Raw genomic sequence first — 24,565 nt, forward strand, 5'->3', positions numbered from 1 at the left:
AGTAGCCAATAGCTTTCGTCTCTTAATTTATTCTGAGCATGCATGGCACTTTGTCGTTCGGATTTGTGTACACACGATTGGAATTTCCGACAACGGATTTTGTTATCTGAAAATTTTATAGCAAGCTCTCAAACTTTGTGTGTCGGAAATTCCGATGGAAAATGTGTGACGGAGCCTACACACGGTCGGAATTTCCGACAACAAGGTCCTATCACACATTTTCCGTCGGAAAATCCGACCGTGTGTACGGGGCATTACAAAGCGAAAAGCCCAGGAGGTTCCTACACCCCTGGTAGATTGAGCTCTCACCCTAAAGAGAGGAGCTTTACGTTTCAGACCATAGGCCTGAATGACCAATTGACGGACCCAATTGACAATGAAAAGCCTTGGAAGCTGCCTGCCCCTTTTTGGGTCCTTTTGGGGAAAAAAAAAACAAATAAACTTTGACTGCCCAGACAACGTCCAAGGAATGTTGTCTCTCTTCCGCCAAACGAGGCTGAGATAAAAAAAAGGAGGCAAAATAATGTCCTGATTCAAATGAAAGGCTGACACCACCTTTGGCAAAAACGATGGAACATGTCGTAACATGACCCTGTTGTGGTGAAGGATCAAGTATGGTTCCCTGCATGAAAGGGCCGCCAACTCCGACACCCTTCTAGCCGAGGTGATGGCCATCAGGAAAGCTAGCTTGCGTAATGGAATTACCTTGATAGATACCTCAAATAGTTGTTTCTGTAACACAGACAGCACCAAGTTCAAGTCCCAAGGACATATAGGTGACCTAATGGGGGGGAAGCAAACGAGTTGCCCCCTGCATAAAGGTTCAGGCCAGCAAATGGGAGGCTATAACCATTGATTGTACTAAAAGCCAATCTGATTTCCACAGCTGACTGTAGAAAAGAGAATACCCCCAATCACGTATTTCTGAGGATGACATTTTCTGGCTTCACACCAAGCAATATACGTTTTCCAGAACTTATGATAGATCTCTTCCTAGTGACAGCTTTTCTAGCATTCACGAGGGTAGACACCATTGGTCCCGAGATGCCACAATCCTTCAGCACCATGGCTTCAATAGCCATGCCGTCAAATTTAGAGACTGTAAATCAGGGTGAAATATAGGACCTTGCGACAGTAGATCGGGGCGCTGTGGAAGAGTCCATGGCCCGTCTAGTGTCAGTCTCACAATCTCCGGGAACCAGGGCCTTCTGGCCCAGGCTGAGGCCACCAAAATGACTGGAACCCCCTGTCTCCAAATCATGCGCAGCAAATGTGGAAGGAGAGGGATCGGAGGGAAAGCATTAACCAGGGAGTACTGGCTCCATGGAATTTCCAGAGGATCCCTTGTTCAAGACACAAACTGCTGTAGCTTGTTGATGAACCTGGATGCCAATGAGTCGACCTCTGGCCATCCCCAACGCTGGCAAATTTCCTGGAACACCTCTGGGTGTAGGGAACATTCCCCCGGGCAGATCTGCTGGCGGCTGAGATAATCTGCCTTCCAGTTCCCTACTCCCAGGATATGGACTGCCGATTTGGCAGATGTCCCTCTGCCCGGGCTAGTATGTGGTCAACCTCCTTCAGAGCTGAACGACTCCTGGTACCGCCTTGGTGGTTTATATAGGCCCCTGCAGTGGCATTGTCAGACTGAACCATGATTAGGCAGTCCTGAAGTTCCACCATCCAGGACCGTAGGGCCAGACGTACTGCCCGTAACTCCAGGACATTGATGGGCAGGATCTGTTCTGTCCTTGGCCATTTCTCCTGAGCTGCGAGCCCCTCTAGGGTTGCTGCCCAGCCTGAGAGACTGGCATCTGTGGTCAGTACTCTCCAAGTTACCGGGAGGAAGGATCTTCCCTTTTGCAGGTTCAGACCCTGAAACCACCAGTTTAGGCTTAAGCGTGGCCGAGGAGATAAGAACATTGGATAATACAGGGCTTGTCCTCTCCTGTTCCAACCAGCCTTCCTAGAAGACTCATAAAGAACCGAATTAAGAGTTGTCTGGTGCCCCTTATCTGACACACCTGATCCTTCAGGGCACAGATCCTTACGGGTGGCAAAAATACCCTTGCTTGGACCGTATCTAGGATCAGACCTAAATACTTAGAGCTGGTCTCAAGGCTGACTTTTCAGTATTTATGATCCAGCCTAAGCTTTCCAAATACCGCCTTGTGCAGGTTATACTCTGTTCCAGAGCCAGTATTGAGTGATCTCTAAACAGGAGGTCGTCCAGATACCCGAGCACCAAGATCCCTTGGGCCCCTAAGTACTGGTGCTGGGACCTTTGTGAACACCCAGGGAGCTGTGGCAAGCCCGAAGGGTAGAACCACAAACTGAAAATTATGTTCCTCTACTGCAAATCGCAGGAAACTCTGGTAAAGCTGAAAGATAGGTAGGTGTAAATACGTGTCCTTTATATTGATGGAGGCTAGAAAGTCTCCCGTCTGGAGTGAGGCTACTACTGAGCGGACAGACACCACCTGAAAGGACTGGATTAGTAGATACTGGTTCAGGGATTTTAGATCCAAAATGGGCCTTGTTTCCCCGTTTGGTTTCTGAACCGTAAACAGGTTCGAGTAAAACCCCGCACCCCTATCGGATAGAGGAACATGTACAATCACTCCTTGATGCACTAAATGATGTAGTGCCTGAAACAATACATTTCTTTTTGGAGGATCCGAGGGGAACGCTGGATCTTAGAAACATGTGAGGGGGAACCCCCCGCAACTCTAGCTAGTAACCGCGGGATATAGTTGAGGTGACTCACTTGTCCTGAACCATTGTTCTCCAAAAGGTCTGCAAAGTGCAGCAGCCTTCCCCCCACCCGATAGAGTGGGGGTGTGCCCTCAAAAGGAGGGCTTGGTGCTGGGTTTAGAAGAGTTTTGGACCCAGGGCTTTTTCTGGTCCTGGCCTTGCGGCTTTGCCCCTGGCTCTAGCGCCCTGTTGGCGGCAGGACTGCCTTAGCGCTGAGACACCCGAGGAAGCAGTCCCTGAGGTTTCAAATGAGGGAAGCCTGGTGCTTTTCCTTACAGGGAGTAGAGAACTCTTCCCCCCCAGAAATCTTTTGGATATATTTGTCCAAATGATCACCAAATAAACGTTCCCCATGAAAGGGGAAACCTGAAAATAACTTTTTACAAGGAAGCTCGGCTAACCAGTTCTTGAGCCACAAAAGTCTGCGCATATGTACAGACAAGAGAGCCAAACGAGAATCCTGCTGTATTAAATCCTTTTTAGGCGTCAACAGCAAAACACAGCGCTCGAGGAATATCTGTCTTATTTTCAGGCAGATCATCCTCCTGGTTAGGCCTGTCAGGATGCCTGACCTGATCCTTTACGGACTGGCAGATACCAATTGCTGCAACAGCTGGCTGAATAGCTGAACTGGCCAAAGAAAAGGAAGCCTTTAATAATGACTCCAATTTCTTGTCAACAGGGTCTTTCAAGCCCTGTGTGTTAACTACCGGACAAGTTAAGTTCTGGTTCAAGGAAGAGACTGCTGCATCTACGGCAGGCATGCTCCACTTCTTAAACTTTTCATCCATGGATATAAAAGGGAAAACCCAATCAGGGGGATATGTCACGCGACTTGCCACCCTGCGGGATGGAGGCAATCATGCCAGCAATCCTGTGCTCTAACCCTGTTAGGGCCAAGGACAGTTCATCCTTGGTGATAAAGGGTGAAGCAGCAGCGTTTACTGTAGGCACCACACCAGATAGGCGCAGCGGATCAGATTGCCTGGAAACATCTGGTCTTTCAGGGGATAAAACTAGGTTCATCAGGAACTACTGACGACATAGGTGTGCCCTTTCCTGTATTGTTAGTCCCGCCCCTCTTTACAAGCCACAAAAAGAGTACCGGGGTGTACTATTAACACACCTCAGAAGAGAGACCCTTTAACATGGCTCACCAAGCCCCTATGCAACAATCCTGCTAAGCAACTTTAGCCTGCCAAGCAACACCTGATGACTCATGTGACTCAGGTAAGAAGAAATGAATCGCTGCAAATGCCTGGTTCAAAGTCTGCTCTGTGTCCCACAGCTGCCTTCTGGAAGCACTGCATGCTTGGCATACACAGCTTAAATAAGCTGGCTGTGCGCTGGAACGCTCTGCGCATGTGTGCGCACACACATGCGCAACCCCGCCGAACGGGCACGGCTGTATTCGCGTAAGACGCAAATATTTGTGCGCCCAGATAAAGACTATGGCGCATGTGCGGCTCCGCTGGGTGCGCCATGTTCGCCAAGCAAACTGCTGAGCACAGCGAATGCACGTGCACCATGGCAAACCAAGAGGCGAATGGTGCACCATTATACAGGTAAGAAACAGCCAGACACAAGCAAAAAAGGTACACCTTGCAAACACCCTCAGCTAGCCCAAAAACTCTTGTGTATGGTCATCGCACACAGGTGTCCAGCCTCTAGCTAGCTTGACTGATTGTTAGATTCACTGGGACACCCCACAATAAGTAAATAAGGGGGTTTCACTTACCCGTCCGGGCGCAGGGTAGTTTAGAAAGTAAGTCCAATCTTCACCTATCATGGCGGGTTCCTGTCACTTGAGGACCTTCAAGGACTGGGTACCCTTTTTATGTTTAGGGTCCACTACCTTGGACCTGCACAGCACCCTACAGGAAAGCCTTAGTGCTGTGGTGTCCAGGATTCCACTTTGCAGGATTCAGTGCCCAGAGGTCGCATTACAGGCAAAATCTCGCAGGATCTTGAGTCTTCTTTGCGAGGCTCGGGTACCATTTTATCTAAGCATATAGAGCCTGTGTCAAATGGATCAGATCGGTCAAACCCTTGATTCATTTAAGAACCGTTAGTAGGACTAGAGACCTGGAGCACAGAGCTCAAACAAATGTGCCCATCCACCATGCAGACACTGGTAAAAAAACTGATGTACTTCCTGTATGGGAGGGGTTACACAGGGGATCACTGTCTAAGACGTTGTGTAGCAGTGTCCATTCACCTAGAGATGGCGTATAACCCAGTAGGTAATGAATATCAGCCTAACTGTGTCCCATGATGTATAAAAAAGAAAAGACATTAAATTTTTTTTTTTTTTATTGCATTTAAGCCTAAATGTTAGATCTGAGGTCTTTTCAACCACAGATCTCACATTCAAGAGGTCCTGTCATGATTTATTTCTATTACAAGGGATGTTTACATTCCTTGTAATAAGAAGAAAAAAGTGACCCAAAAAAAGAGCGAACGCATACATAAGTCGCTCCGCATATGAAAACTGTGTTCAAACCACACACGTGAGGTATTGCCGCGATCGTTAGAGCGAGAGCAATAATTCTAGCCCAAGACCTCCTCTAATTCAAAACTGGTAACCTGTAGAAATTTTTAAACACTGCCAATGGAGATTTTTAAGGGCCTAAGTTTGTCGCCATTCCACGAGCGGGTGCAATTTTGAAGCGTGACATGTTGGGTATCAATTTACTTGGTGTAACATTATCTTTCACAATATAGAAAAAAATGGGCGGACTTTACTGTTCTCTTAATAAAAAAGTGTATTTTTTCCGAAAAAATTGTGCTTGTAAGACCGCTACGCAAATACTGTGTCACAAAGTATTGCAATGACCGCCATTTAATTAGGGTGTTTGAAAAAAAGAAATTATATATATGTTTGGGGGTTCTAAGTAATTTTCCAGCAAAAAAAAAAATCATTCAACTTGTAAACAACAGATTTCAAAAAGTGGCTCAAGGCTGAAGTGGTTAAAATGGTAATCAACACTCTCATTAGGATCTGTGTTCAACGTTTACAAACTGGAGCTGAATGGTACTTTAAAAGTTTCAGCGAAGCTTGCTGAAAGCTCTGCAAATGCTCTGCCAAAGCTTGCTTTTCACACTGCTCTTATACAAACTGACGCCTGTGTGAAACAGGCCCAAAGCTTTAAAAAAGCATCAGAGAATCAACAACATACACGTCAAAATAGCATGTTGAAGCAGTAGGCTCTTTAATGTGTGTTAGAGTCAAAGCAAGCGTAAAAGAGCATCATTTATTTCCCATAACTTTCTTGTCACTGACGTTTGTAATCCAAAGTGCTACTTTTTCAGTATCTTTGGTGACCTGGATTTAAGCACAGAACTTTTTTGCCAGAAAAGCCATGGTTCTAAATTGGACATCTGATAAAATTTTACTTATTGATGCCTGGAAATGTTTGGTGAATACAATGCTTTCTCTTATGAAATTAATTTATGAAGCCTGTAGTTGTCCAAACAAAATTAGGAAAATTTGGGGTGAATGGATAGTGTGTGATAACTTTTACAGATAACAGAAAAAACTAAGCCCGTCATTCACCCAAATGCAGAAAGAACGGTTAGGGAAAGGTGTAATAACGACTCGCACCGCCATGTCTTTATAACATACTCCTTTATTTTGAAGCAATGTTTAAAGTTATAAACAAACTTTGCAAATGAACAGAACAGATGACTATCGTTTTTATGTTTTGTTTATCTACCCTTCTGTTATTTCAAAAATGCAATAACATTTCCTGTGGTACTATAGTGGTGCATATTAGTACTTTTTGCTCTTAATTTCTACATCTAGCTTGGCAAGTGCCCTCAAAAATGAATATAAAACAGATTTAATGCAATCTACAGAGCCAGATATAAAGTATACGTAAAACCTTGCAATCCTGTGAAGATGGACACTGTCCTAAGCCCTGAAGATTTCTTTAACTGTAAAGCGTTTAAGGCCTCTTTTAAATGGGGCGATATGCTTTCTGATCAGAACGGGATCACAGATCCCCTGCTGATTGGAGCAGAGCAGGCGGATAACACATCTGTGCACGCTCAGTTTCTGCAAAGCCAATGCGTTCAGAGCCTGCTCTGCTCTATGGGCGGCCAGGAGTAAACGACTCCACTATCCATTTATACCTGTCCACTGATCTGATCCACTTAAACAGAGGGAGATAGATCCCCTTCTGTTTTTTTTTTTTTAGCGGGATGGACCCGGAAGTAGACAGGTGTAAGCGGACACAAGTCGGTTTACACCCGCCTGTCCACAGGAATGCACAAACCTGCCGATCAGGTTCGCCTGAAGGACAGGTGGACCTGATCGAATTGCCCATGTGAAAAGGGTCTAAACCGAACCACAGACCTTCTAAATCCTCGTTATCACTAGCGACAAATGCTACAGGAACAGCTAAGTACAAGTCAATAATAAACAAACACTGCAAAACAGCTTGAGAAACAAAAAACGGATTGACAATTCAACTTAAGTCTTTTCTTTTTCCTAAAAGGCTTTCTAAAATGAAAATCTCACAACAATATTTGAAGTACAGGTTCTGGTGTTAAATAAATCTGTGCATTCTCCACATACGATAAGATCCTCCTCATTCCTGTCAAAGTCACAAAAAACAGACTGCTTTATACAAAATCATGTTAGGCAAAACTAAAAACAGAATGTAAAAGGGGAACTATAGCTTTGTTTTTGAAAGATAGATGTGAATGGGACCAATTTAAGTAATTTCATCAATTATTGTTAGGAGATTTAAAAATCGGGTTTCCCAGTAGTTCTTAAAGGATATATTCACCTTTAAGCTTGGTACACACATACCAAAAGTCAGCCAGCTCAGCCCCCTGTCAAAATACAATAGCTCAGCAGGAGAGATCCCTGCATCCCACATTGTTTGATCAATGTGGCTGTCTCTTTTCGACAGAAGGTGCTTGTTGGATTGAATTCTGTAGAATGGGAATGTTGGATCGTTTTGTCAATCAGAAGCTACAGCCGCTGATCAGTGTATTCTGACAGCAGAGAATACCACTGTCAGGATACAATGTCCTGATGGGGGAATTCTTTGGTGGATTTGACAAACAAAGCTGAACTGCAGCTAACAAGAATTTACAGCAACAGTTTTTTTTCCCTTTTGGGATAAAGGTTTTATATGCACGAATAAAAGCTGATCATTGCAAGTATACTTCTGTCAGAATGGTTTGGTTCTAACCCTCTAACTGCTACTTTGTCTGGGTAGGGTGGTCTGCAAGTTAAAAAATAACTGACTTACTGGCTGGATCACCAGTTGAAAATCAAGGCACAAAAAGAAAATGAATGCAGCCACCACAACTATGAATTGGTAAGTTGCAATTTAATACATTTTTGTTTTTGGGTTTAATACTGCTTTAAATATATATCAACAGAGAGCAGCTGTACTTGATCACTGCATATGCAGGTTTAGCTTCTTGCTTAGTAGAGCTGGACAATGACTACATTTACCTCACTATGCTGACCATATACCCCGATATAGAGATAACCACTAGACAGCGCACCTGTAGAGTTAACTGTACATGAAATACAACTTGTGACAATGGTAAATGGAATGGGGTGCTGTAAGGATAGATAAAATATGGTCTAACAGGGTATCGACCCAAAACGTACAATGTAGTATAGTGGGACATTAAATATACCTCTGGTGACCATCAAATATAACATCCAACTTGTATAAAAAAAAAGATTTTATTGACAATTAAAAACATTTGAAAACTTCATAAAAATTGCAATACGGTGGTTTGCTTCATACACCTTCAATGTATGTTCTTGAAACAGGTTCTACGCGTTTTGTGGCCACACCGCTTCCTCAGGACCCACAAGAATCAATACAATCAAAGTTGTTAATCACAATCATTAAAGTACCACCCACAATAATCTGGGATAAAGGCCAAACAAAATCAATAGAAGAAGTCGTTGTCAGTTCAATACGCCCGCCAGCCCATGGGAGGGGCAACTCAGGATAGCTAGCGCCACACAGTGTGCCTAAATAAACCTTCTCGGAGGGTACAAAATCACCTATTCCATCTGCTACGACTTTGTATCTATAATTTATCCAATCTCTTTAGGGACAAACTGGGAAATTCCAGCAACATGGTGGGAAAAACACAGCAGAGAGCCTGGTACCAGAAAAATCTAGTATATCCCAGCCTACTGTGAACCAACTGTGCATCCGCCAGACAGTACTGCCATGGACTCGTGGGTCCTGAGGAAGGGTGCCGCCCCCCCCCCTGCCGCTTTCTGGGACTACGTTACCAATCGCTGAGCCTGGGAACCCATCCGGCACCAGCTTGCAATAGAGATAAGCGATGGCAAGATGGCCACCGCTCATCTTTATTCCCCTGGAGGACCGGAGCGACCGTCACCTCTGGTTCTCAGGCCAAGTAAATTTTTTTTTTTTTCTTAAAGCAAAAAGGATACTTTTTTTTTTAATCTTTTGCTTTTAAGGGTAGATGAGAGATTTGTGGTCTTTTAGACCCCAGATCTCTCCATAAAGAGGACCTGTCAATTTGTATGGCTATCACAAGGGATGTTTACAATTCCTTGAGATAAAAGTGATTGAAACATGTTTTTAAAGGGACAGTATGAAATTCAAGAAAAAAAAAAATTAAAAATGTTTTTTTTTAAAGCGCCCCCGTCCCTGCATGTTCACGCACAGTAATGAACGCATATGTAGGTCATTCCCACAAATGTAAACTGTGTTCGCACCACACATGTGGAAGTATCACGGAGAACGTTGATTATAATGAAATTTAGCATAGGATATTTTGGGGAAAAAACGCTTATAAAAGCAAATGCCCATGAACTCTGCTAAACTCTTGTGTAATATGAGCCACTATGAGCATTTTTTATGCTGTTTTTTTCTGTTCCTAGTGTGCATGAACCCTAAAGTGTCAAACGCTATACATAGTGGTAAGCCCCTCCCCTTTCTTCCTTAGATCATATGTTACAGGAGGTATAAAAGGCTCATAACATACAAATGAGTCAAGTTTAGAAACTGCTGACAAGAGGTAGGACAGCCAGTTCTGCTACACTACACTGAACCAATATTGTAGAAAATAGAATCCATCAGTTGACCAGAGACTTTTAATGTCAGTGTGAAGTGAAGACAGCAACTCCTAAGCAATTGACAGGCTGGAGAAATGTATTTGTACATTGTATATGGATGACAGCTAAGCCTTAACAGGACCAACATGGTCTATTGATTTAATAGGTTTGTCTGATTCACCAGAGACTACAAAATACTGTAGAGAAATGTTTCCATCCTAGTCCAGATTTATCAAAGGCACACTAACTTAAAGTTTCTCCAATAAAGAGGCAATTACCATAATTCATAATTACACAAACTTAACAAGACCTAGACTGACAATATCAGAGGACATTTATAGAAACAATGGACTGGGTAATGGGATTATTGCGGTGCCAAAAATACAACAAAAATGGAGCATAGGCAGATGTTTACAACCACTGGTTGTAAACATCTGCCTATGCTCCATTTTGTAATTTATATTCTGTATGAAATGTACCCTTCTTTTTAATGATTTTTGTAATAAATAGATTTTTAGCATTTGTATTGTTGTATTTTTGGCACCGCAATAATCCAATTACCCAGTCCATTGTTTCTATCTATACCTTGCTGGGATGAGGTGCCCTATCTAATCTGAGACACACATACCACCACACCCCCTTTATCAGAGGACATTTAGTGGAGAATCTGTATGCACTCAAGATTGTCTTAAAAAAAAAAAAAAAAAAAAAAAAAAGAATAGTGCAGACTATTGCGCATATAGCATGTATGTGTGTGTGTATATATATATATATATATATATATATATATATATATATATATATATATGAATGACTAAGGGACGCTTTCCAAGGTGCATGTGCTTTGTCATGTCAGGTGCAACCTGTCATGTCAAAGTATCACCTGTAAACCTGCCTTACCTTGCGACTCATATCTGTTAATATGTGAAAGCCACATCTACCTGCCAAAGGCAGCTGTATTGTATGCCTGTATTGTATCCAAACTTTCAAAAACCAACGCTGGAGTCGACACATCACATCTGGGTGTGGTGCTGGACACATTTCAAACCAGTGTACCTTCCCAGGAGGAAGCTTATGGCTCTCCAGCCAAAGTTGTATTTTTTTAGTCGAGAAGCCACTTAACTCCCTTTTTGTACATAAGAGCCTTGAATCTGATAGTAGTCTCCTTCACGATAGTTCCCTTTGCCTATTTTCACTCCAGACCTTACAGTGTAATGTTCTGTCATGGTGGGACAAATTGGTCCCATCTCTGGACAGGCTGATTTGGTCATCAACAAGAACCAAGCTATCTCTAGCTCAAGAGTCGGGAAGTCCTTTCTACCCCTCTTTTGGAAGATTTTCAGAATAGAAACTAGCTGGTCAGGCTGAAGAGGTGTCCTGGCACATTGTTGTTGCAGGGGTTTTGGTTGTCAGAGGAATCTCATCTCTAGCTAAACATCTTGAAGCTTCTGGTGATTTGGCTGTCCCATCAGCATTGGATCAACCTGTTGGTGGACCATCCAATTCAGGTTCCATCAGACAACGCCACAGTATTTGTGTAAATCAACAATCAGGGAGGAACCAGAAGTGTCACTGCAGCAAGAGAGGTAAAGCAGATTATCTAAGCAGATCTCTACATTTCAGCTTTCTTGGGTGACTATATACCATGGGTAGAAAAACTGTCAGATTTCCTCAGCTGGCAGAATCTAAACCTGGGCCAGTGGTCTCTACACTTGAAAATGTGCAGACCGCAGAAGTGGATCACCTCCAGGTTTAATAAGAAACTGAACAGGTTTAGACTGCAGGGTTCCCCTAGAGGAACCAGTGACTGCTCTGAAGTTTCAATGGATTAATCTGGTTGAAAAAAGACACATCGGACAAATCTTCCCCATCCTGCAGCTAGGTTTGGATCAGAATTTGTAATGGATTCATGCTGCACCAAAAGACAAGTCTCTGCTCTTTCTATTCTGTTTAGGAGAGGGCCAACATTTCGCTCTTCCATTAAGACCTTTGTGCAGAGGATCTCCCATGTGGTCCCTCACCTGACCTTCTTTTGACTGCCTGGGATCTGAATCTGATTCTCTATGCATTTCAGAAACTGTCATTTGAATTTATTAGACACATTTCTCTCTACTCTCATCAATAATGTTGCATCTCTTGTAGTTCTCACCTCTGAAAATCAAGTCTGAACTGCAGCCTCATCATGCAAAGAACCCTTTATAGTCTTGCAGAGACACCAGGGGAGGTGGTGTTGAAGTCCAAGACTATATGCATGCCACAGGCTGGCCATACACAGAGCGAATTTCTTTCCTGCAACCATGGGATGCAGAAAATAAATTAGCTTGATTCCCCCATCAACACAGACAGCGTTGATGTGGGAATCCCTGCTGCCGAGCCATTGTCTTCTACCAGCAGGGGAAGCAACCCCTGCCAGGAGAAGACAGTGATTAGCACTAGTGGCTATAGCAGCAGCTAGCGATAATCGCAGGTTCTTTTCCCATCCCTTTGTCCAGCTATGGTTCAGCAAAAGGTAATTTCCCTCCATTGGATGTGGCTTGGGCTATGCAAGTCTCTCTCAGTCACTGCTTCTTTCAGAAAGCCTAACTACTGTTTTGTCATTCCCTGGAAAGGCCTCCAGCTTCTTGTTTAATGATTGTGGGGGGCAAAGGGAGATACTAGGATTTAATCTTTGGTCTCAAGGATTGGGCTTCTTCCTCCCCTGTTAAGGCTAAATCTACAAGATCTGTAAGATCCTCTTGGGCTTTTCAGCATCAGGCAACCATTTTCCAGATTTGTAAGGCTGGTTTACATATCCTCAAAGCTCTACCAAGTGGATGTTTCACCCTCATCTGATGCAAGCTTTGGGGTAGTTTCCTTCAGACAAGTCATTAAGTTGCAGGCAGTCCCCAGAATTCCCATTTACATTCGGCCTGTTAGTGTTTGTTTGCTATGCTTCCCACCCCTCAGTTGGACTGTTTTTGTACATCATTTATTGTGTCCCTTATCAGATGAAAAAAAAATAGAATTTTTGTACTCACTGTAAAATTATTTTTATGGCGTCCACTGGGGGACACAGGTTTCATCCCTCTGTTTATGATCATGCTTTCACTACTTTACTGCACAACCAAGGCATGCAGATAATGGGAGGTGTTAAAGCGTAGGCTGGTCTACAGGTTTGCTTAATCAGCGACCAATCCTCCAATAGGCAACAGTATAGGATCCAGTAAGAGCCAGGAACTCGACAAGCTGGGAAATCCATATGAAAAGTTTATTGGTTACATGTTAAGAGTATACAAAAGGGGCCAATGTGTTTTGGCAAACCGCCTTGGTCACAGCATAAAAGTTAAAATGATATACAAAGTATATACAGTGTTCAGAAAGCTCCATCTACCCAGAAAGCAGTGAAACTATCGTGCTAATTGAAAATGCAAGATTGCTTGATTGGTAAGCAATCTTGCATTTTCAATTAGCACAATAGTTTCACTGCTTGCTGGGTAGGTGGAGCTTTCTGCACACTATAAATATTATATATATATATATATATATTATATGCTGCTTTTGAAAGTGGCACGATTGAGAAGCAACTTCAGGGAATGCCTGTGTAATCTTCCTGTAATGTCAGATCCAAATTACATCAATTAAGATGATGATTCGACTTCCATTCAATTCTATGGGCTGAAATCTGACAGAAGTCGGATCAAAGTAGTGCAGGAACATTTTCCAAAGTTGGACCAGTTAAGACAGCTCTCATAGGGAAACATTGATTTTTACATGTTATGCAACACGTGCTCTCAAAGTAGGAGCGCATGTCGCACCAGTGTGAACTGGGCCTTAGACTGAGGAGATTTCAGTGCTGTTAGACAAAGGCTAGTACATACTGCATCAAAAGTGAGCTCACTGTAGAAAGCATATGGCAAGAAGCTTTAGCTTGTTTCTCAAAATCTTCTGTATAAATCTCACTTACTTTCCTCAATATTTTGTCATTGTCCAATTACCTGAACGTAGCAGCATATAAGCCATAGTCTGACTGCAGCTTCTGTGCTGTTCGATTAGCTTTTTTACTACCCAATAGATCCAACAACTGAAAAACTGATTATAAAAAGTGATTATAGAATAGCTTATTACAGGGAGCCATAAACAGATTGAGCCCTCATGTTCTGATTGATCAATTGCAAAATATTTTACCCTGCTTCTTCTTTGTCAGTCTACCGAGGATACTTTGTAAAGAAATATTTGAGAAGCATGTATTTTAAGTCAAGAATCTGACCTTCACTAGAGAAAAAAAGCTGTTAATGTGCCTTTGATGTAGCATTATCACATACCTAGACCACTACTGAAAACAAAATTGCGATTGCATTGTAGCCTATCAGACGTCCAAGAATGGAAATGGTAGTAGGAGAATTAAACAAGGAAAGGTAAAATGAGTTAGAACCACAATGGCAAATGATTGTAAAATTCAGAATCCAGTTATTCACCTAATCACTAGAAGGCATTTTTAGCGCTTGTATACACAGGTATTAGACCAAGTCCCAGCTGCCCAAGGCTCCATCCAGAGCAAGAGGCACTGAGCGTCACAATGCGGCTTCCTCAGTTGACTGAATACCAATGCCAGCATGCGCTACAGAACAGAGTTCAATGCAAACAAATAGGTCCCATCCACTTGCATCAACCACTGATTAAGCAGCAATCATGTATTTGAACTGCACGAAGACAGAGGCGTTCAATGAATCGCAGACGCAGACATAACTCTGCTACACTTTATACAATGGCAGCCTAGACCTGGAGAGGATAAGGCCCAACCATTATTAGGGCTTTAATTTATGTGGTAACTCGCCTTCATGGGTTTGTTAAACTGTGTTTAGAATTAATTTTACAGCATATGTATTTAGGGAAAAAAATCTTGGATCACCATGGCATTTACAAAAAATTTATTTTTAAATATTCGTATCTATTAAGAACAATGCAATCTATTGACCAGTTTTCTGGCTTCTGAGTTTTCCAAGTCTCATCAGACTGCAGTCCCTCTTACTCCTTTATGAGGCAACTAATTTGTGACAATTTAATCAGGATACGCTTGATGCTTATCAATCCAAACATATTAATATCAGGGTAATTTCCATCCAACTCATTTGACATTTCCTTGCAATTAATTCTAAGAAGATTAAGTACTTAAATAACGTCTGACTCTACAAACTTACGGCTAGTGTGAAGGAGCACCGGCTCGTATTGCTCTGGTCTCCTCCTTCACCCCATCAGGTAAGATGTCAATGTATTCAATACCTAGCAATTACATGCCAACTAGCTTTGTGCGTGTGACTGATATTTGTATTCAGTCTTTAACAAAAAAAGTGCCCAAACTATAACTTACAAGAACATTTGCAAAAACCAACTTACCTTCCTGAAATGAGCTAAACAACTCTGATCTCAAATGCTGCAGAGAAACTCAACTGACATAACCAAACTAACATGGTGGATTATGTAACTCCAGCACATCAAAGCTGCAAGTCATCCATCCAGGCATTTTAAGGTTAAGTACTGTATCACGGCCAATGGTAACTTAAATATTAAAAAACGTATAATGCAATTTAGAAAGGTTTAAAAAAAACCCCAAGACATAGGGAAAAAATATCTAATGTGGCACGGTGGGACTTTTGGTTCCTTTACAGCAAGGGGTTCAAGAATATCATCGTTAGCACATCCATAACAAGTTTATACCAGAACTTTTACAAAGTGTGTAAAAGATGTGCAAATACTGCAAGTGGTAAGTAGATTAAAGAGATGGAATTCATTAAATAGATGGAATATTTAAAGACAATTGGAACTACAGTTAAAATAACTGCTACACACAATCAGGTGTCAACTATAGGAAGAAAAAACTAGGTCTATAGGGTGTGGTATATCATCATGAAATAAAACCTATTTAACCACTTGATGACCACCCAACTATACGCAATTACTTTGATATTAAATACCGGGGTTATGGCAGCAGCTAGCAGCTATAACCCCAGTATCTATTTTTCAGTCAGGTTTTCAGATAAAAGTGGTCCCAGCGACAGATACGCTGCAAGATCACCTTTATAGGCGGCAGGAGAGGTGCCCTCCTCTTCCCGGTGGTTCCCAAGCTTATCGGAGCCATCGGTAAGCCAGGAACTGATCCGGTGCGGCCGATGGCTAGGCAGGAAGCCAAGTGAGGGCAAGATAGCCTCCCATTTGGCTCTATGCCCTTGAAGGACCAAAATGACATTGACGTCACTTCCGCCTCTTGGGCAGATAAAACAGACCTTTTTTTTGCTTTTAAAAAGGTAAATGGGAGATATGGGATCTTTTTGACCCCAGACCTCTCAATAAAGAGGACCTGTCATGCTTATTTCTATAACAAGGGATGTGTACATTCCTTGCAATAGGAATAAAAGTGATCAAAAAAAAAAAAATTAAAAAGGGACAGTGTAAAAATAAAAAGGTAACATAAATAAGAAAAAAAAAATTAATTAAAGCGCCACTTTGCCCCGAGCTTGCGCGCAGAAGCAAATGCATACGTAAGTCGTGCCCATGTATGTAAACTGTGTCCAAACCACACGTGAGGTATTGCCATGATCGTTAGGGTGAGAGCAATAATTCTAGTGCAAGACTTCCTCCTTAACTCTAAACAAGTAACCTGTAACACTTTTAAAGCTTCGCCTATGGAGATTTTTAACCACTTCCCATCCATGCCAATTCTGGCACTTCGCTCCTACATGTAAAAATCATCATTTTTTTTCTAAAAAATTACTCAGAAGCCCCAAATATTATATATGTTTTTTTTAGCAGAGACCCTAGGGGAAAAAAATAGCGGTTGTTGCAACTTTGTCATACGGAATTTGTGCAGCAATTTTTTAAAATATCAGTCTGGAGGAGTGGGCAATCCCACATGTGGAGATGAGCCTCTATGATTGGCACTGAAATCCAATGAAAAAAAGTGGCAGGCCAGGGATAGTCAGGTCAGAGAGGAAAGCGCTAGATGAAGCTGGATGTCCTCCAGCCAGGAATCAGTCAGGCTTTATCTGACTTGCTGCAGCTTCTAATACACATGAAAAACTCTGTGTGTGGTAAAATCTGAGTAAGCAATTTCAGTACAGTGCGAAGCCTGCATACCTGTGCAAGATTAAAGGGAAGGCTTGAGTTCCCCTTTAATACACATGGCTTTGATTACATAATCCACCATACTTCAAAGTGTCACCAGGTGAGAATTTTAACTGCAACAAAGGAGAAGCCTAGGTGAATGGCTTAAACACAACATTAGTTATCCATTTATCAAGTACCTTGTAGAATAACTGCAAAGTAGCTTTTCATGATTGGCATTTAAAATAAAACTTTGAACTGCTGCTTTCCAGGTTCTGGGCAATAAATTGTGAGCAGGACTAAAATAGCAGAACAAGATTTAGATAAAGTCTTTAACACATCTCATTTTTCATAGCACAATTGCTGATTTCCATGGAAAGCAGAAGGAAAGAGCTCTCTAATTGGCACAATGTATAACACACAGTCTAATGATGGACCTGTGTGCCCAAAATCCATTCACTTGTAAACTTGCAGGGTATTTTCAAGAAAATTTGACAAGGTCCTGTGACACGTGGTTGAGGAAGATGGAACTTGACTGTGTCCCTACGCAGAGTGAACCCTATCAAATGAACTTTGAATTTCCTGAAAAGCCCTTTAAAGTAACCTTTTCCCAATGTAGAAATTGAGGCTGCCAATTCCAGCATAAAAGACAATCTAAACTACAAAATATGAAAAACCATGTGCCATGTCTGTCTCTCCCTATGGTCGATGGGCACAACTTATCAATACTGGTTTATCTCTTATAAAACAATTACTGTAATTCTGTGCAAGTTACACCTGTGTACAGTCAAGGTGTCATTGTCCTCAATTTACTTCATCTGTAAAACTACTTTGCAGTTCTTTCACAATTAAAGTCAGAGCTAAAACACACATTTGTATGTGCAATAGTCAGGAAACTTACGTTACAGTAATCTCTCTTTGGTGTTCCAAAAATACATGCTATGAAAACACACATATGAAATTATTAGGGCAGGCAAAAACATACATTTTCTTAGAACAGGGGTCTCCAAACTACAGGATTTTATCTGGCCCACAGCTAGGGTCAGTGGCATATCTTCAATGTGCACTAACTCCACTTGTCGTGTATGGAAGGAGGGATCCTAATATAAAGGATAGGTGGGGGGATCTTAATGTAGACTGTGAGGTAATGGGGGCTCTGATGTAAGGGGGTCCCTAATGTAGTGGGGGACTCTGATGGGGAGTCTCATGTATTAGGGACTAGGATTTAAAGCAGGACTTGAAAAAGATTATCTGCAAAATTTACAATGCGTTCCTCGTACTAAAACATTTGGAGACCCCTGCCATAGAACAATAACTGTGTGCCATCCGAAAAACAAAAAACATAAACTTAATATTAATAAACCTAACTTCAACTACTAACATTAAAAAAAAAAAAAAAAAAAAAGACACTAATGGCAGAATCTGTCTTCCTTTCTATGAGCAGCTCCAACATCTGACTTTAGAAGAAGAGGCCAGATACTGGATCACTTCACCAACATTCCTAAAAGACTTAACTATATTCCTAAACATAGCTGTTGATCTTTTTTAACTCAATTTGACAACTGACATAACAAATCGATAAGTGCACTTTTAACAATTAGGGCCCTTTCACAGGGGTGCGCTTAAAAAAGCATTATGCATTTTTTACACATTTTCAATGTGTTTTTGGGGCGTCTTCTGGATTCCTAACTCCCAGCATGCACCTGTGACACTTGGACATGTGACAAAAAAAAAAAAAAAAAAAAACAGGCTAACGAGGGTGCATTTTTTATCTTTTTCCATTCACTTCAATGGGAAGGTGCATTTTTCAAGCATGCACCATGCAGGACTTTTAAAAACGCACTGCACCTAACTGCACACATTGGTGTAAAGTGGATCACAAACTGTACAGTGTGAAAGGGCCCCTTAAAGTTTAGATTCATTCTGTGATGGACATTACTGCATGGGCGCAGGTATATGTCCAAAAATCAATCTTGGAACACAGATCAACATGCCATTCAAAAATGCAAGGTAAAGCTTTATTGTACAAAGAAGAAGCCATATCTGAACATGATCCAGAAATGGGACTGTCTTCTCTGGGCCATAGCTCATTTAAAATGGTCTGTTGCAAAATGGAAAACTGTTTTGAGGTCAGGTGAATTTAAATTTGACATTCTTTTTGGCAACCATGGGGGCTGCATGCTCCAGAGCAAAGTGCAGAGGGGCCTTTCTGGCTTGGTATCGGCACTAGGGCTGGGGGATTTTCCAAAAAAAAAAAAAATATCAGATTTAAAAAAAAAAAAAAAAAAAAAAAATTGGATGCATGATTCGAATCGAGTTTTTTTTTTTTTTGGACACCGCGCCGGTCCTGAGGAGCTGCGGGCAGGAGTTTTTAGGCGAGGCCGCAGCTTTGGGCTAGTCCGAAGCCGTGGCTTCACCTAAAAACTCCTGCCCGCAGCTCCTCAGGACCGGCGCGGAGTCAGCGCCGGTCCTGGGGAGCTGCAGGCAGGAGTTTTTAGGCGAGGCTGCGGCTTCGGCCTAGTCCATAAGGTCCGGTCTCGCGAACTAGATTGAAGCAGTAATTAAATTCAAAAAATGACTCATATTTATATAGATTCATTACACACAGAGTGATATATTTCAAACATTTTCATTTTGATGTACAGCTAGTAAAAAGCCAAAATTTAGTATATAAGAAAATTAGAATATTGTGAAAAAGTTTATTGTTATAGACTCATAGGGGGGTCATTTACGAAGATTCCCAGGAAGTATGGGCGCTCTACATTTAATAGCGCCCAATTAAAGTCAATTAAGACTGACTGGGCAGACATGCAAATGGAAAGCGCGCTATTGCCAGCGAACATGCCTGTCACATCGCATATGTAGGAATTGTTGAAGTCAATGGGGCTCAAACCTGCAAAATCCAAAGTCCTCATTGAGAGGCTTGTATGAAAATTACTGGCCATAAAAAGTGTATGGGGACCCGGGTACTGCCCTAGGGGACAAGCATTGATGCAAAAAAAAGTTTTTAAAACAATTGTTTTTTCACGAGCAGTGATTTTAATGATGCTTAAAGTGAAACAATAAAAATGAAATATTTCGTTAAATATCGTGCCTGGGGGGTCCCCATAGTCTGCCTTTAAAGCGGCGCATATGTGCAAGGTATAGCACATGCTGCAGCAATTACATATTTAAAGGAAAAAAGGTAATTTAAACTTGCTCGCGTGGATGGAATGTATTGACGGCTCATGGCAATACAGATGAAAAATCAATGAAAAAAAAAAACAATGTGGGTTCCCCCCACCAGTACATACCAGGCTCTTCGGGCCTGGTATGGATTTTAAGCGGAACCCTGTGCCAAAATAAAATAAAAAAATTGGCATGGGGTCACCCCAAAATCTATACAAGACACTTATTCAAGCATGCAGCCTGGAGGTCAAGAAAGGGGAGGATGGGGAAGAGCGATCATGCCCTCCCTTCCTGAATTGTATTCAGCCACATGCCCTCAACATTGGGAGAGTGCTTTTGGGGTCCCCCCCAAATCACCTTGCCCCCATGTTGATGAGGACAAGGGCCTCATCCCGATAACCCTGGCTGGTGGTTGTCGGGGTCTGCGAGCGGGGGGCTTATCGGAATCTGGAATCCCCCTTTAACAAGGGGGCCCCCAGATCCCGCCCCCCCATGTGAATGAGTGTAGGGTACATCGTACCCCTGCCCATTCACCAAAAAATTAGTGTAGTGTTACAAAAGACAATAGCCAATTTTTGACAAGTCCTTTATTAAAAATGTCTGCTTCTTCCTCTGGTTGTCATCTTCCTCCGCCCCCACTGAAAGTTAAAAAAAAAGATGCTGTGGGTGACGTCATTCATCCTTAATATTATTTCTTTTAATTTAAATTCAAGACTGTGCTCTATTTATGTTTGATTTTGAAGTTTATTAGTTTTCTGCTGCATTTTGATAATGATCCACTAGATGTCACTATTCATTATCACAGCAGTGGCCCCATTGTTGGCTACATCCAACTTCCGCCTTCTATACTAGCTAGATCTTTTTTAGCTGTATTCTGGTAATTATTCACTAGATGTTGTTATTCATTGTCACACTAGTAGCCCCATGGTTGGTCATTTCCAACTTCCGTTTTTCAAATCGGCTAGATCTTTTCCAGTTTCTAGATTGTTAGATTAATTAGAGTGGCGCTAATACTGTCCATCAGTTTTCATCTTAGTGGCCAGTCTTTTTCATAATTTTAGTGGGTCCCATTCTGATCAGTTGTTGGGACCATTTATTTAACGGTTGCCGGTGGGGCGGTATTAAATTGCTCATTTATTCCAATTTATTTAATTTAATTCATTTATTTTAATTTATTTATACTACATAATTTCTAATTTTATTTTCATTTTTATTTTCCAATATATCTATTTCTATAATTAAATTTGCTGTTAATTACGGTCAGGTTGGATTGCTACTATACATCATTGGAAAATCAAATGTCCCAATTCCATCTGGTGTCACCAACTACACGCTGATTTATTCAATCTCTGTGAGTGACACCTAGTTAGGGATCCTCCGTGCCCCTGGAAGACGTGATCTTATCACGAAACGCGTACAGCAGAGCAGGACAACGCGTTGACGTCACCTACAATCTGTGCTCGTATCTCCAGTAGGACGGGTCTGTCCGAGTCTGTACGGCCAACATACCGGACTTAAGGCTTTTCTTATTGTAAGTGTTTTTTATGCGATCCTATTAAAGTTTAAAAAGGTTTTACACTATTGGAGTTCCATCTTTGTTACATGGTATACTTCTCTCATGAGTCGGTCTACACCATGCGATGAGACCCCGCAGACCGGTACTGATGCAAGGTTAAACTTTCAGCTGTTTTGCTATGATCCTCTGTGGTGGGGGATCATAGCCTTCCGGTAAGGAGTAACCCCTTCTATTCTTGGTGGTGGATCACATTTCACGGAGTGAATATTATTTATTTATATGGACTTTTATTTTGCACGGGTGGTCACACACAGATGCCACCATATACTGAGACTATAATTCAATTTATTGCCTATATGGACTTTTATGTTGCATGGGTGGTCAACACTGGATGCTGCCATACATTGAGACCATTATCTATTGATTGTTTTTAGTCTATTTCGCAATTTGCTATTGGTCTCACCTATTATTGTGTCACGTACCTTTACACACTTATTTTTATTTTAGGTTAGCGCGATTCTTTTTGTTTCTACATTTAAGTGATATATGGGTGTCATATAATCAGAATTGCTGCTTTCTCACTATATTTATTCATTTTGATGTATTATCACATTTTCTAGGTACACTTGATTTATATATTCAATTTTATGATTTAGCTCAGTTTTTACCCCTTTTTTTCCTGCCGTCATTCAGAGACCCTGCCCCTTGTAACTTAAGCGCTGGGACATGATGGGCCCGTAATGTCACAAGGGGGCGGGGTCTCCGGATGACACCATCCGGTGGCTTTTCCCCATAGTTATATATGAAATGTGCACCATTCGAGTGGACAGATCGGTGGGCCGCAGCCTCGGAGGAGGGTCTTTTTTGTATCTTCAGCAGGTCGGTGGCGGTAGCAGCGGAGGAAGAAGACGACCGGAGGAAGAAGCGGGGGAAGGAGAAGAGCGGAGGAAGGAGTGGGGGAAGAAGAAGCCAAAGGAAGGAGAAGACTGGAGGAAGAAGCGAGGAAAGAAGAAGACATTTTTAATAAAGGACTTTTTTTGGGGGGGGGGGATCTGTTCTTGCTGCTTGTCTGTGGATCCGGAAGAGAGAAGTTGCTGTGGTGAGTGAGGTTTGGATGAGAGCGCTTTTACACCCACTACCTACATTCAGATCGTTTTGCAACCGGGTTCCAGTTCCATCCTGTCCCGTGGGATTTCCAGAGTACAGCACTGGAGTTCCAGGCTCCGGTCACCATAAGCTCGACTGACCCACTGCCGCTGGCACGTGAGTCCACCACGTCTGGTAAGAGTATTCATCTATATTCCCCGGGTGGAGGATACACTATCCCTGGTGTAACATCGGCCATTTTTATTTCATCTCACCACCAAAAGTATTTTTCTAAGAGTGGATCCAAAAATCCTTATTTGGGCTATATGAACTCACTACATTGGTGATTCTACATATCACTGGCTACAGCCACTGGACTTTGCACTTTTCTTATATACAAGCATTTTATGTACTATATAATATGTTGCTTTTATGATAGTTTACAGCGCTACACTGTGTTTTCACATATTTCCTTAACTCAGTTGTACTGGCACCTAGTTGTAAAGAAACAGGGAATTTATCTCTTCTCAGGCTTTTAAAGATATTTCAGTGTATAGAAAATAGTTTAAAAGCAGATTATCGTTAAACAATATACCACATACAGTTGTGTGAAAAAGTATTTGCCTCCTCACACTTAAATGACTCAGATCATCAAACAAATATTATTACACAAAAATAACCAGAGTAAATACAAAATGCAGTTTTTAAATAATGGTTTACGTTATTAAGGGAAAAAAAAAAGCTATCCAAACCTACCTGGCTTTATGTGAAAAAGCAATTGCCCCTAAACCTAATAACTGGTTGTGCCACCCTTGGCGGCAACAACTGCAATCAAGCATTTGCAATAACTGGCAATGAGTCTTTCAAATTGCTGTGGAGCAATTTTGGCCCACTCTTCTTGGCAGAATTGTTTTAATTCAGCCACATCGGAGGGTTTTCCAGCATGAATGGCCGGTGTAAGGTCATGATACAGCATCTGATGGCCAGACATTCTCCTTTAGGATTTTCTGGTAGAGCTCAGAATTCATGGTTCCATAAATTATGGCAAGTCGTCCAGGTCCTGAAGCTGCAAAGCAGCCCCAGACCATCACACTACCACCACGTCTGACTGTTGGTAAGATGTTCTTGTTATGAAATGCTGTATTAGTTTTATGCCAGATGTAACGGGACCGCACACCTTCCAAAAAGTTACATTTTTGTCTCATCAGTCCACAGAATATTTGCCTAAAAAAGTGTTGGGGATAATCAAGATGTTTGTTGGTAAATGTCAGATAAGCCTTTGTGTTCTTTTTGGTCAGCAGTGGCTTTAGCCTTGGGAACTCTCCCATGTATGCCATTTTTGCCCAGTCTCTTTCTTGTTGTTGAATCGTGAACACTGATCTTACCTGAGGCAAGTGAGGCCTGCAGTTCTTTAGATGTTGTTCTGGGTTCTTTTATGACCTCCTGGATAAGTCTTCATCATGGTCTTGGAGTAATTTTTCTAGGCCGGCCACTCCTGGGAAGGTTCACTACTGTTCCACGTTATCTCCTTTTGTGGATAATGGCTCTCCCCGTGGCTCACTGGAGTTCCAAAGCCTTATGCCCTGTACACATGAACGGTTTTGCCGTCGGAATAAACTCTGAAGGTTTTTCTGACAGAGTTCCGACGGAATTCCGCTCAAGCTGTCTTGCATACACACGGTCACACCAAATTCCGACCATCCAGAATGCGGTGACGTACAACACGTATGACGGGACTAGAAAACAGAAGTTCAAAAAAAGCTCCCATCTGACTCTTTCTGTCCGAAATTCCGCTCGTGGCATAAGAATTGGCTTTGAAACTCTTCCTAGACCGATACATGTACATTACTTTGTTTCTAATCTGTTCTTGAATTTTTTTAGATTGTGGCATG

General features: G+C 41.9%; 1 protein-coding gene across 5 annotated transcripts in view; it reads right to left on the reverse strand.

Annotated features, from left to right (window-relative positions):
• The window catches only part of RBM33 (RNA binding motif protein 33), a 264,644-nt gene that overhangs the window by 15,295 nt on the left and 224,784 nt on the right, over positions 1-24,565 (reverse strand). Inside the window, exon 18 of one of the 5 annotated variants that reach the window (XM_073629952.1) lies at positions 6,443-7,352. The exons of 3 other annotated variants lie outside the window; for them this stretch is intronic. In XM_073629952.1, the coding sequence (XP_073486053.1) occupies positions 7,347-7,352 (6 nt within the window). In that variant the 3' untranslated portion in view covers positions 6,443-7,346. Of the gene's footprint in view, positions 1-6,442; positions 7,353-17,785; positions 17,843-24,565 lie in introns of those variants that run through there. One more of the 5 variants, XM_073629951.1, reaches the window with a different exon arrangement.

The sequence above is a fragment of the Aquarana catesbeiana genome, linkage group LG05, assembly GCF_042186555.1.
Source record: "Aquarana catesbeiana isolate 2022-GZ linkage group LG05, ASM4218655v1, whole genome shotgun sequence".
Taxonomy (NCBI): domain Eukaryota; kingdom Metazoa; phylum Chordata; class Amphibia; order Anura; family Ranidae; genus Aquarana; species Aquarana catesbeiana.